The sequence below is a fragment of the Dipodomys merriami genome, unplaced genomic scaffold (genome assembly GCF_024711535.1).
Source record: "Dipodomys merriami isolate MVZ:Mamm:240054 unplaced genomic scaffold, mDipMer1.0.p SCAF_22, whole genome shotgun sequence".
Taxonomy (NCBI): Eukaryota; Metazoa; Chordata; class Mammalia; order Rodentia; family Heteromyidae; genus Dipodomys; species Dipodomys merriami.
The window spans coordinates 11044510-11059348 of NW_027203604.1; the positions used below are offsets into that span (position 1 = coordinate 11044510).

General features: G+C 43.3%; 1 protein-coding gene across 4 annotated transcripts in view; it reads right to left on the minus strand.

The window, feature by feature from the left end:
* Syk (spleen associated tyrosine kinase) overlaps positions 1–14839 on the minus strand; it is a 77071-nt gene that overhangs the window by 32254 nt on the left and 29978 nt on the right. For all 4 annotated transcript variants that reach the window (XM_070033332.1, XM_070033328.1, XM_070033331.1 and 1 more), the window contains exons 2-3: positions 11408–11852; positions 8030–8190 (exon numbers count right to left, since the gene is read on the minus strand). In XM_070033332.1, coding sequence (XP_069889433.1) covers positions 8030–8190; positions 11408–11821 — 575 coding nt within the window. In that variant the 5' untranslated portion in view covers positions 11822–11852. The remainder of the gene's footprint in view (positions 1–8029; positions 8191–11407; positions 11853–14839) is intronic.

A 14839-nucleotide genomic window follows, 5' to 3' on the forward strand; every position in this document is an offset into this window, starting at 1 on the left:
TCACAGGTCACAGCTCCCACCTCCCACCTCAGTTGTCCACTGCCCTACATAGATGCCTCAAAATTGCCTGACCTTCCTCTCCTTGACTCAGTGTCCTTGTCCCTACGACTTAGTTATTCCATGGGTATCACTCTTTTTTGACCTACTGCTGTGGCTGATCTCAGACCTGACTCTCTCCACACTATAGCCACTCAGGCCAGCCAAGAAGGCCAGGTTTTCCTCAATACAAAGGGTAAACATGCTCTCACCTAACTGGCCAATCTTTCACCTTTTAGGGGCACTGGTGTCCATGTGGATGATACCCTGATCTACTGGCATCTCCTTCAATCCTGTTCACCTCCTAGTCCATGGCAATGACGTCATCAAGCTGTTTGGTTATTTCCAGATTGATGCATCTACTCATACTCCAACTGACCATGACCTTCTGTCCAAGGTTCCAATCTAAAGGCTCTAACGACACATGACCTCCTGTATCCCCACCCTGCATCTTCCTGTTGAGTTCCCTCCCTCTCCTGCTGGCCTCCAGGCCTACCCTATCAACCACACTCTTGTTCCCTTGGATCAATCATTGCAAGGTTCTCTTGTCAGTTGTGACTGGTGAAACCTCAAATCCAGTAATGTATAATTATCAGGTTCCTGTAAAGATCACAGCCAAGGTCTACCATTAGTGCACACAGGGCAAGGCTATCCATTGAGACATTTCTTCAACCCTGTTGTCTCCCTTCCCATTTTACTGGAAGTCCCTTTTCCCTTCTCAAAAATGTCTCATGACCTCCTCCTTAGGAGCAACTTCTTATATGGTACACGGACCTGTCCCTCATACCTAGCCATGCGTGCCTTGCTCTGGCCATGCTGAGAGCTCCTCAATCAGCACAGAAAGTCTTCTATCGAGAGAGATGCTTTCCATCCTGATATTATTCTATAAGCTGACATTATACTCCTGAAGAAGGCAATCCAAACCCTTCTTGTGAGGATCCTGAGTGTCAGGAGTGAGGCACAACAGACAAGTAAATGAGCAAAGTAAAGATAACACTAGCAAGAAACAGTTCATTGACTTCCATGAGACAACCATGATGGAGAATGCCTATTACTGCATCTCACAGGCTCTGTGGTGCACGCATGCACACACACACACACACACACACACACACACACACACACACACACACACACACACACACACACACACACACACACCATTCTGATATCTTCTTTCTATAGAAAAATGAACCCCAAGATAAGTATTCAAGTGTTTTTTTTTTCTTTCATGCAATTGTTTCTAACATATTTATTTCTATGTTGCTTTGTATGTCCCTCCTCCACGGTATAACCCCTGCTTTCACTGTATTTGATGTTGGTATAATTTGTGGAGGGGAAGGGCAAAAACAAATCGTTTAACTAGGGATACAGGTGGACCCATTGCAACAATGAGATGTACAAGTCGTTATGTCGAAAAACGAACTTCACAACTTTGGCGTGAGGGGGAGAGGATTGGGTGGGGGGAGGTGGGGGGTGTATGGTAAGGGAGGGGAAGGGGAAACAAAGAGGAGGCAACAATGCTTGGTAAGAAATGTACTCATTACCTTGCCCATGTAATTGTAACTCCTCTGTATGGTATTCTCACAATAAAAATAAATAAATAAATAGATAGATAGATAGATAGATAGATAAATAAATAAATACAAAAACTAGTGGAGGTTTGGGACTTTGCTGTACAGGCTGAGCTCAAAATATAAACCTTTGAGTATCAGTCTCCTGAGCAGCTAAAATTATAGAAGCAAGCCAAAAGCACCTAGCTTCAAATATTCTCTTTGTACAATGAAGTTACAATTTTGTGATGCAATAATCAAGTGTTTTCTAAAATAAAAAAAACATTTGATGAGGCAAGGAATAAGTGTGTTTCCTTGATCCCACTGCCTAGTCTGCATCTCTAACATGAATGCTTCCATAGTCATTTTGGTTTTCCATACCAGACAATCAAAGCCAGGAAGTAAAAACTGAAGCTCAGGTAGCATTAGGGACTAGATTAATGACTCTCCACAAATCTGTAACATGAATGAATTCAGCTCTTTGAAGAGAGGTCATGTATGCATTGTGTGTGTGTGTGTGTGTGTGTGTGTGTGTGTGTGTGTGTGTGTGTGTGTGTGTGTGTGTGTGTGTGTGTGTGTGTGTGTGTGTGTGTGTGTGTCCATATTTGGCTTAAACTCAGGGCCAGATCTCTGTCCCTGAGCTTTTTGCTCAGGGCTGATTCTACAACTTGAACCACAGTTCACTTCTGACTTTTGATGGTTCATTATAGGTAAGTGTCTCAAGTACTTTCCTACTTGGGCTTTGAGCTGCATTCCTCAGATCTCAGCCTTCTGAGTAGCCAGAATTACAAGTGAGAGCCACCACACTAAGCCCATATAATGTACTCTCAAAGTCATCTTCCACTTATTTTTGGCTCTATCAGATCTGTAAGGCTCTTAGCCAAGACAATAAAACAGCTACTTGGACACTAAACGTAAAGAAAGTTACAAGACCATTTAAAAAATCTGGCATGATGTGGAATTTTAAGAGCATTTTCATGCCAAGAGAGTTTGGATGAAAAAATGACAGTCACATCACATCCTGTTTTCATCAGACATGAGGTGCACTGGGAAAGTAGCCATGTATAAGACCTAAGCGGCACTATGCCAACAGTATGATGAGATCCTATGCAGAAGCATAGGAACCTTAATGCTGGCCACAGCATTCTTCCCATGGCCTCATTCGGGCTAAGAGCAGCCCAGTAATGTGACTTCAAGGTCTCAGACTTCTGCACAACTTTTAGCACCTCAAATGAACACCTTTCCATTTCAACCTCCCTTCTGAAAACCACCATGTCATGATAATGAATTGTGAAGAAGGCTATGGGGAAGGCTATGGGGGATGGGCTCTGCATTCTCCTGTGGTTTCCCCTAAGAGAAAGCAATGGAATAGCACAAAGGAAGACAGTGAGCGTTCGGGACAAGGGTATGCTGAATTGTAACGCAAACCAGAGGTTCTAGAACGAACTCTCATATTTTTATTTTTGATTCTCCATATGATTCTCTCAGTGAAAATGACCACTGGGCCCTTCTATTCCACTGGGACTGTACTTCCTGTATTCATGAATGAGGCTGGCTCTGCCTATATTTATTATGAACCTAACTTTATGCTCAGCACATTCATGTGCATTGCTTTACTCTAAATCAAGTTATTGAAGTATAGTACTTAGAATCACAAAAATTAGGTTTCATTTCTAGTTCAGGATGCCCAGGTTTCTTCAGTGGGAGGATCAGGAAGGTGGATGGTTGGGAAAGGGAGACTTAGACAGGGTCACCAGGAGACAAGTGCCTTGAAAAATGCTGCAGGGAGGAGAAAGAGGTAAGAAGGTGATGGTGGGTCAAAACCACTGCATGCGCAGGAGAAGCAGAGATCAGACCCTGCAGGAAAACGTGAGTGACTGGAAAGAATGGGAGTGTCAGCAGAAAGGTGGAAGGACAAAGATGAATGTCAGGATAAGAGGGCTGCCTGGCAGGCAGTGGAGGTATGGTTCAAATGATAGTGCCAGCCTTGAGAGAAAAAGCCAAAAGGTGAGTGTGAGGTCCTGGTTCAAGCCTTGGTTCTAGAGTGTACACGTGCATGCATGGGCCCATGAACGTATACATACACACACACACACACACACACACACACACACACACACACACACACACACACACACACAACAGAAGCACTCACACTGAATTTTCAGCCACAGAATCTGGTGCTAATTTAAAAGAGTTCAAGCAGACTGGGTGCTGGTGGCTCATGACTGTAATTCTACCTGCTCATGAGCCTGAGACCTAAGGATTGCAGTTTGAATCCAGCCCACGCAGCAGAAGTCCTTGAGACTCTTATCTCTAATTAACCGCTAGAAAACCAGAAGTGGAATTGTGGCTCAAAGTGGTAGGGCACTAATCTTGAGTAAAAAAGTTCAGGGACAGTGCCTAGGCCCTAAGTTTGAGCCCCACAACTCACAAAAAAATAATTCATGAAAGACTTTTATCTCTAGTATCCCTACAAGAAGCATAGATGAAGGTGCTTGTAAGGGTGAAGGAATCTGGTCAGGGAAATCTAGACTTGGGAGATAGTATTCATTGATATTGATACTACTAGACAAAGAGCAGCGTCAAGTTTAATACCATTTAAAAAACTTCTCACTGTCTACACATGTATGCATACCCTATTTAAGCACTCAAGCAACCAAAAGCTCTTCTTGAGAGAGGTGAATCCCTCAGGCCAGCCACAGTCAAGAATTAATTTCTTCAGGAGGGCAGTGTCCTAAGAGGCCAGATCATCAAATAATAAAGCTGTCCAAGAAGGCTGCCTTCTAACCATGGGATTTCCTGGTAATGAGAATTCTTTAGTGCTACTGATATAGAAAGCACACTGAACAGAGCAGAAATCGGCACTGACCGCACATGTTTTCAAGACAATAGTAGAGTATTGTCAATGATCACCACACCCACAGAAGCTCAGCCTCAGTTTCAAAGTTATCCCTCTGCCTAAGGTCCTATAATTGACATGGAACATAGGTTTTGAAGCAGGGATATGTCATCTGCAGGGTTGGGCCCTGCCTTTAAATGAGACAAGGTCCAAGTGAAGAACACTATCCTGATAGATATAGATATAGATATAGATATAGATATAGATATAGATATAGATATAGATATAGATATAGATATAGATATAGATAGATATGTATTTATCCACAGCCAAGCCTTGCAGGTATGGTAGAAGTTCAGGAGGCAGTGGGAACTGGGTTGGGGCTGATGTGAGGGTCTATGGGGAGCAATCAAGCAATTGCAATATAAGTTGAATCAATAGCCCAGTACAACAAAGACCTGGGAATACTTAGTAAGAATGCAGTTAGTTGCTGGGTACTGGTAGCTTGCATCTGTAGTCCTAGCTACTCAGGAGGCTGAGATATGAGGATCATAAGTTGAAGCCAGATTTGGCAGAAAACTTTGTGAGACTCTTATCTCCAATTAACTACCCCAAAACCAGAAGTGGAGGTGTGATTTAAGTGGTAGAACACCAGCTTTGAGTGAAAAACCTAATGGTCAGTGTCCAGGCCTCTAGCTCAAGCCCCACCTACTCTGTCTCTGTCTCTTTCTTTGTCTCCATCTCTGTCTCTGTCTCTCCATGTCTCTCTCTCTCTCTCTCTCTCTCTCTCTCTCTCTCTCACACACACACACACACACACACACATACACACACACACACACACAGATTAAAAATACAATTACTTAGGCCTCCCACCTCCAGGAGTCCTGTATCAGCCAGGATAGATCATGCACCAGATCACTGAGAAAAAAAATCTCTGTCCCTGGAGCATGGCCGTTCCCCAAAGAGCCTGAGGGCAAAAGGTCAGCAGTCTGGCTGTGTGCATTATGTCATTCGGGCACTCTGTGTGTCATGATGTTGAGTCTTCAGTCCCATGACTTTCGTGCTGGAATTAGTTCTGAGAAGAAGCTGGAGAAGAGCCAAGCCTCTGGAGAAATAACCCTCCGAAACTGCCCTCCTTCCTCTTAGTCTTGCCAGCACTGACTGGGTCCAGAACATACCACATTCCAGCCACCTAGTGCTGACATGAGCTATTCTTTTCTCTTTCAGTAAGATTGTATAGTATTGTATTTAAAATTAGAAGTCTGAGGGAAAGTCTTTCAACAGATGGGTACACAGAGAATCTCTTCTATTTCTAGGAAAAGTTGGTAGCTGGATAATGAATTTGCTTGCCTAGAAGGTTACACCACTAATACTGGTTAAGAATCTACAACAGCAGTGGGAGAGTGGTCCTTTGTGCTCTGCTCCCACCAACAAGAAGCATCTCTACTGGGGACACTGAGAAGTGATAAGCATCAAGGATGATTTCCTCTACCAGCATGACTCACTGTGTCACCATGGCAGCAGCATCTTGCAAAAAGAGGTTCACTGGCCCAATGACTGCTCCTGACCATGAGGGTCAGGGACCATACTGAGCTGGCCTGATCTACTTTTTAAACTTAGGCTCACATGGATCCACCAAAGACAATGAGCGGTTAAGACACTGGATCATTTCTTCTGATTTCCGAGGTCATAAGGCTGGTTCTGGTTACAGAGCTGCATTCACCAATCACATAAGCCACTCCAATTTTTAATATTTGTCCAGGGTCAAATCAGAGTGGAAAAAAACTAGTGTTTTAGTTTTTCTGGATTACTAGAGACATTGTTGTATATCTCATATTTACCAATAAGAGAATCATTCAGGGTGAGCCTCCCTAATCAGAAAATCAGAGATTGAAAATATTTTTTTTAAAAAGGCTTCTCTGGAGAGGAAATGAGAATAGCCAATAGACACACAAAGAAATGTGCAACATCTGGGGCCATAAAATAAATGCAAATGAAAACAACATTGAGATTTCATCTCACCCCAGTTAGAATGGCCATTATCAAGAAAACTAATACGGGGGAGGCAGGGTGGGGGGGGGGAGGATGGGAAGGGATGGGAAGGGGAAACAAAGGAGGAGGCTACAATGCTTGATAAGAAATGTACTCATTATCTTGCCCATGTAATTGTAACCCCTCTGTACAGGTTTTCACAATAAAAAAAAAGAAAAAAAGAAAATTAATAATAACAGATGCTAGTGGGAATGTGGCCAAAAAGGAATGCTACTACATTGCTGGTGGGCATGTAAACTTGTTCAACCACTCTCTAAAGAGCTCCCCTATGACCTAGCACTTTCACTCCTGGGCATTTACCCAAATGACCACAAACAAGGCTACCAGCATAACTGTGTTCACTGCAGCATTATTTACCACAGCTAAGATATGGAACCAACCCAGATGCCTCTCAGTAGATGAATGGATCAAGAAAATGTGATATATAGACACAATGGAATTCTATGCTTCCATCAGAAAGAATAACATCATATTAAGTAAAGTAAACCAGACCCAAAGAAACAGAGGCTCCATTGCTCCCCTCATTTGTAATAATTAGTATATGTCTAGGATAGTCCTAGCAGATGATCACAATAGCTCCATGGATATGTACACATGACCATATAAAACGATGCTAATTGAAATGAACTACAAGAAATGGAAACAAGAGGGCTTTTTGTTTTGTTTTACATGTACTGTGTGAAGATATTTCTTTTTCATTTGTTTTTTCCCCTTTGGCTTATCCCCCATTGTCACTGTTTTTGATTTTGGTACCCTGTGTATTGTACATATGTTTATCTGATTTGGGGAAGGGAAGGGTAATAACAAAATGGTGAGACAGGACAAAGGATGAACCAATGCAGCAGTGATACTCTATTATACTCTGTTGGAAATGAACTTTACAACTTGAGGGGAAGGTGAATCAGTGGGAAGGGAAAGTGAGAGAAAATGAGGGAGGGGTTAACACTATTCCAGAAGAAATGTATTCATTACCTTACTTACGTAACTGTAACCCCTCTGTGCATCACCTTTACAATAAAATTAAATTTAAAAAGTAAATAACGTACAATCTGACATTCTTTGATCATTCACATGATACCACAAGTGAAAAATTCTACACATGATCTAACCTGACAGGTTAAAACATAGCCACATTAAAATATCCTGTGAAATTACCTGAGGCTATGCATTTAAGTTGTATATGAATCATAAATGAATTTCAAGTGCAGACTTGAGTCCAATACCCAAGGTATCTCTTTACATGCAAATATTCCAAAATGTGGAAAAATCTTAAATCCAAAGAACTTCTCCTAAGCATTTTGGATAAAGTAATCTTCAACCTATGTGTGTCTATGAGTTTCTTTAAATACAACATCACCATTTAGAATGAAACTGGGTAAAAATCAGGTTGAATCACAAATGATACATCTGAAACACCCTTAGGACAGACCTGCATACAAATTGTCATATAGTAACAGGCAACCTTTTCCTGAGGTTTCATGAGGGCCACTCATAAAGAAGCAAAGTCAAACATGGAAGATGAGGGAAAAGACACAATACTTACAAAAATTTCCCATTTGTCTTTGATCCTATCAAGACTATCTGTTCTGACTCATCCCTGGAGATGTTTCCATGGAACCAGGGCATTTTCTCATGGGCTGTGGTAGCAATCAGCTTCTCCAGTTGGGGCTTCTGGCTGATGATGGCTTGTTCCAGAGCCTGGCCCTGCAGTAAGCAAGGATGGAGTGAGTAAGCCAGATAGAGATGGACAAACGGCAATCATGTACGATCTGTCCTAAGGATAGTATAATAGAGCAAAACCAAACCGCACTCATCCATTTACCCATGCTCCATCCACTCATTCATTCAATAAATAAAATCAGTAAGATAAATCACTTGCATACCTTCCACTATAGAAATAACAAGGTAGATTTTGGAATAAGACATCATTTTGATTTTTTTTCAAAGTCAGGTAAATTTTGGATACCAGCTGACTTAGTACATAAAATCCAGAAAGCAGGCATCCTGTTCTGGGCCCTTGAAACCACAGTCACTCACTCAACTGATGGTTTTATGTTAAGACATGATCATTTCTTAGCCAGCAAGAAGCTTTAAGATGTGAGTAAAGAATGTACATGTAGCCATCACCTGCAGGAGATGGGCTCAGAGTGCAGGTGAGCAGTCTTTACTGTGTGGACATGATGATAATGGGAATCAAAAATGAAAAATGAGGTTGAGAGCTAACTGTACTGATTTCCTCATCCTTCTTAGAGAGAAGAAATAGATTTTCTTGACAGTAACAGATGAAGATCCAGAGCTTGATTATATGCATGTATAAAGAGAACTTAAAAGCCAGGTGCCAGTTGCTCACACCTGTAATCCTAGCTACTCAGAAGGCTGCCATCTGAGGATCATGGTTCATAAGCCAGCCAGGGCAGGAAAGTCTGTGAGACTCTTATCTCTGAATAACCACCAGAAAACCAGAAGTGGCGCTGTGGCTCAAGTGGTAGCAAGTTTACCTTGAGCTGAAGAACTCAGGGACAGCACCCATGCCCAGAGTTCAAGCCCCATGAATGACAGAGAGGGGAAGGGAGGAGAGAGAGAGAGAGAGAGAGAGAGAGAGAGAGAGAGAGAGAGAGAGAGAGAGAGAGAGAGAGAGAGAGAGAGAGAGAGAGAGAGAGAGAGAGAGAGAGAGAGAGAGAGAGAGAGAGAGAGAGAGAGAGAGAGAGAGAGAGAGAGAGAGAGAGAGAGAAACACTCAAGCAGGAAAATAAAAAAAAAATCCATCCCAGACCTGGAAATAGAAGAGATTGCAATGTGAGCACACTAAATTTTTTTTTTATCATATTTCACAATGAACTGCTCAGTCCTTGAGCAAAGAAAAGGTAAGCTAGCATAGGAGGCCCTGAGTTCAAGCTCCAGATGCAACACACAAATACACACACATATTAAATCAACAACAACCTATTTCACAGGTAGAGTGCCAAAGGCATCTAGACTTACGGACACATGGCACCTGGAATCAAGTGAGTGAAGAGGTAGTGTGGATGGCTATGGAGTTCACTTAGACACACAAGAGCCAGCAATGACACAGACAACAACACAAGCAGAGGGTGGGTATGTAACTCTAGGACTCCATGTGTAATATTCAATGAAAGGCAAAGTGTAGAGAAAGAAATTAGATGTCTCACTATCAGGCACTGGGGTAGGAAAGGACAGGGTGGGTACATGATGGAGTAATGTGTCTTTATGCTGGTACTCAGGACCTTTAGCTCTCACTTGGCTTTTTTGTTCAAGGCCACTACCTCTGGCTTTTTGCTACTTTATTGGAGATAAGAATCTCACAGACTTTTCTGCCCTTGCTGGCTTTGAACCTCAAGCCTTAGATCTCAGCCACGTGAGTAGCTAGGATTACAGGGGTGAGCTACCAGTATCAATCTTCCTATACATCTCGATTGGGGGTTATATGATTCTTTTCAAAATCCACGGGACAGCACCTTGGAAAAGGATGACGTTACTATGTGCAAACTCCTTATATATAATCTTCAAAAATTTGATTCCATTATAATCTGCATATGTCAAATAACACCATCAGGTACACAGAACAGACATCAGAAAGCACAAGGAAAATAGTTATTATGTAAGTCCAAATGGGAAACCAAACCTGTCGGCTTCTGACACCAAATGCTATTAATAATGTGATGGGGAAAGGAGAGCAAATGTGGTGAAGCATGCCTATAATCCCAGCTACTTGGGAAGTAGAGATAGAAAGGTCATAGTTCAAAGCCAAATCTAGCAGAAGTTAATAAGACTCAGTTTCAAAACCAAGCTGTATATGGTGGTGCACATCTGTAATTCTAACTACTTGGAGATAGAGATAGGAGGAACATGAACTAAGTCTGACTGGGACAAAAGAACAAGACCTTATTTGAAAAACAAACTAAAATCAAAAGAAATAGGAGCATAGTTCAAATGGTAGAGTTACACCTAGCAGGTGTAAGACTCTGAATTAATCCAAGTACAATATATGCACACACACACATACACACACACACCCAGATTGAGGATGTAGCTCAATGGTAGAACACATGCCTTGCATGCTCAAGACCGTTGATTCCCGGCTCTGAAAAAGAAAATGGAGGGAAAGAAAAAAAAAAAAACCAGCCATGGTGGTTCACCTTTATAGTTCCAATTCCAGAGGTGGAGGTAGGACCATGAAAACAGAAAAAGTATGAGATAGGCATGAATGTTAATCCTTACTATCTCTTCAACAATTTTATATGGAATTGTCACTATGTCCAAGTCAAACACACATAGCCTTGGCTGTGGCAGAATTTATCTTTAAGATATACCATACCCGATGTCCTTAACAGTGCTATTGATGAATAACAAAATTCAGTAGGCCTGAGTTAAATAAATTACAGTTCCTATCAGGCAGTACCAGACTGCCAAATAAAGGGTGGAGAAACCCTGTATATGCAGACACAGAAGGTTCTGCAAGAGATACCAAGAAGTCATAAAATCCAGTGTGAGTCAGTATGTGCCTGTAAACATAAACAACAGACACAAGCTAGGCATCAATAGCTCATGCCTGGAATCCTAGCTATTCAGGAAGCTGGGATCTGAGGATCACAATTTGAAGCCAGCCTAGGCAGAGAAACCTGAGAGACTTTTATCTCCAATTAAGCATTTTAAAAAAAAGCCAGAAGTGGAGCTGTAGCTCAAGTGCTAGACTGCTTTAGCTAGCCTTGAGCCAAAAAGCTCAAGGACAGAGCCCAGGTCCTGAGTCCAATCTCCAGGATTGGCAGGAGAGGAGGGGGAAGGGGGGAGGGAGGGAGGGAGAGTCTTACTTGGGTTCACAGAGTACCACTGCATGGGTTTTCAGGAACGGAGTCATCTGGGTGGGATTATGGAGCCTTGTGAACATAGTCTGAATTGCCTACCTGCAGATTCCAGGTCTGCTTTACATACTCCCTGATGAGGTTTTCTTTCAGATCTTCAAAGGGTCCAATCTTGGGTTGCACCCCTGGTGGCCGGTTGAAGGGTTTCTGGAGGAGACAGATGAGGCCATCGGCCTCCTGGGAGTGGTAGTGGCAGAGGTCAGCGGGGCTGCTGTGGGCCCTGCCCCCGGAGATGGCATAGGTGCCATTGAGCTCTCTCTCGATGGTGTAGTGGTGTGCCTTCCTGCCATAGGCCACCGACAGGGCAAAGCCACCCAGGTAATTGCGACTCTGACGTAGCAGGTACAGCCCATCAGTCATGCCTCCCTGGACCAGGTAGTCTTCGGCCTCCTCCCGGGTGATATTGCCAAAAAAGAAAGGTAGGTGATTGGCACTGTCTGCCGCATTGGCCGCCATGCCTGTGCTACGCCTTCAGGGCGTAGTATACCTGAAGGAGACAAACATTGATGACATGAGTGAGGAGCTTGATAAGCAAGGGACATTGCTAAATGCATCAGAGCCCATGCAAGCCTGAAGTGAGTCCTTCCTGCTCAGGGTGGAAGCATTTTCTTCCCAGGACCATCCAATGTGGGTGACCTTTCTACCTATATCATTATTAATACATCCAAATACATGGCAGTTGTCAAAAGTGCTGGTACACAGGGTGGTACGGCCGAGCAGGGCTCATGACTCCCTCTGAGGGTAGATAGCAGTGCAGGGACAGAAACCACCCTGAGGGGTGTCCTGTAGAGCATCCACGTAAGTCTCCAATGACATGTGCCTGAATCATAGGAGCTGCTTTCTGCAGTGAGTCCCAGAGCACTGGCCTCATTTATGAGGCCTGTGGTCATCCTAAAGCCTTCTCTGCTCTGCCTAGGGGAAAGACCAGCCAGTCACTGAGTTACATAAAGTGACATTCATCTATTCTGGAAACCAGATGAGAATCTGGCTAGGCAAAAACACCAGACCTCATATTTTAAAAGTAACTAATGCCAGGCAATGATGGCTCACAACTGTAATCACAGCTATTCAGGAGGCTGAGATCTGAGGATTGAGGTTTGAAGCCAACTGGGGCAAGGAAGTATGGGAGACTCTTTTCTTGAATTAACCAACAAAAAACTGGAAGTGGAGTTGTGGCTGAAGTGGTAGAGTGCCCACCATGAGCACAAAAGCTCAGGGATAGTGCCCATGCTGAATTGAAGCCCCAGGACCCACATACTAAAAAAATAAAAACAAATGAGACCAACAGTGCATGCTTTCTCTCATGCAAGAGCAAGGTCTAAAATACATCAAGACATGATAAATTATCTAAGACTCTAGAACTCACACAGTGTTTGACCAAAGGAAGATACTCTTAGGAGAGGAACACAACGATGCAAAGCCTCTAAGCCTCTGGTCATACAAAATAGTATTTATTGAGATAAACTCCAGGAAATGGAAACATAAAATAGATAAATTTTTTTAAAACTAAAACAAAAAGGGTTGGGAGTATGATTTGACAGGAAGGGGCGTGGCTCATCTAGTAGTGGGTGTGGCTAGACCAATAGGGGTGAGGCTTGAATAGTAAGGGGAGTGGCTCAGTAGGCACCGCTATCAAAGAGTGGCTCAACTGGTAGAGCAATTGCCTAATAAGCATGGGGCCCTAACTTCAAACTCCCAAACTGCCAAATAAATAAATACACACACAAAGCAGACCTCACTTATACACACAGAGCACACATGGTTATATAAAATGGCCGATTCCTCCATGTGGCTGCACAGCTAATGACCAAATCTGTCATAGGTAGGAAACAATTCCTCCAGTGCTATCCTCCAAGGTGTATTTGTAGGCAGCACCCAAGAAATAGTGACAACAAAGGAAAGTACACATCACCCTCTACGGGCTTGCTGAGTATCACACTCACCAACTCTGTCCAAGTTTCTAAAAGCTCATCTTAACCAGGTTTTGAGTTCAGTTTTTTTTTAAAGCACAGTCTACATTTGTTATCATTTTAGATACACTAATAACAAAAAGACATCTGTGGCTACTTGGGAGGCTGAGATCTGAAGATCTTGGTTTGAAGCCAAATACTCAAGAATCTTCTCTCCAATTAACTAGCAAAAAGAAAGAAGTGATGTGGCTCAAGTGGTAGAGCACTACCTTGGAGCACAAAAGCCAAACAAGAGCATAAGGTCCTGAGTTCAAGCCCCAGTACTGGTACACACAGAAAAAGCAGCAGAGAGTTGATGTTGGGAGGCACATCTCCCTTCTGGCCCTGCCCTCTGTGTTTCCTCAGCTGAAGGTTTGGCCCTGCCCTGCCCTTTCCCAGGGACAGCCTGTAGCCAGCCCACATGCACCTCTAAGGCCTCCCCTTCACTTCTGCCATCCGTCCACCCTAACTCGGTGTCTCTCAAACTTCCCGTTGGGTGCATTGCATGGGGACTCTGCTACATGGCAGAGACCTGAGATCCTGAAGTTCTGGTTGTCCTGGTGTGGCAGATGCTGGGCACCGATCTACTTGAGACCACCCCTCCATCTGCTGCCTGCTTGTGGACCGAAGCCCCCACTAGGACCTCCAGGGGCTCTTGAGGCCTACACTCACTCAAGTTCAATTTCTTTGCTACAGCACCACTTACTGAATTTGAGGACCAGCTCTGGGAAATGAGCACAGTTTAGCCATGTGTTAATGCCTGGGTGGCTCCTGGTACATGGGAGACGATGTACCAACTTAAACATACATGTGGATGTATAGGGATCCATTTCTCCCCACCAAGCTTGGGACCTCTCTGTCAGCTGACCTGATATCAGCACTTGGATGTCCAGTAAGCCATCAGCCTTCACAAATCCAAAATGAGGCTTCTATTTTGCATGCCAACTCCTCACTAAATCCTCATATTGTGGAAGGAAACAGTTTCTTCCATACAGGCTTGTGCTTTCCCACTCGAACCACAGCTCCTCTTCTGGACTTTTGCTTAACGATTATAGAGGTAAGAGTCTTTCTGAGTATGGTAAGACTTTCATGCCGGGGATGGCTTCAAACCATGATCCTTAGATCTTACCCTTTCTGGTTAGCCTGGATTGTAGCCCTAAGCCATTAATAAATGCTTGACTTCTTTCTTTTTCCCAGGCATGTGGTCTCAATTCAACACCTCTCCTTGGGTATATCCTGATGACCAAATTCACACTTAACCTATTTTGGTGGCTTTCTCCAGAGCATTTATGCAGGCCTTCTCTTATCCTGAAATACAAACTCCAAAGGATCATAAATTTTGGCTGACTTGTTCATGTTTCAGCGTTTACCAGACATCCACAAAATCCCTGCTCAACAGAAGCATGCTGTAGCTTCTTAGTGTCTATGATGAGTATATGTTGCTATCCTACTGAAAATGCAAAATATCCAGTAGCTGTGTATTGAGTGTCCGAAAGACAGTTCACTCAGCCTTCTAGTAGCCAAG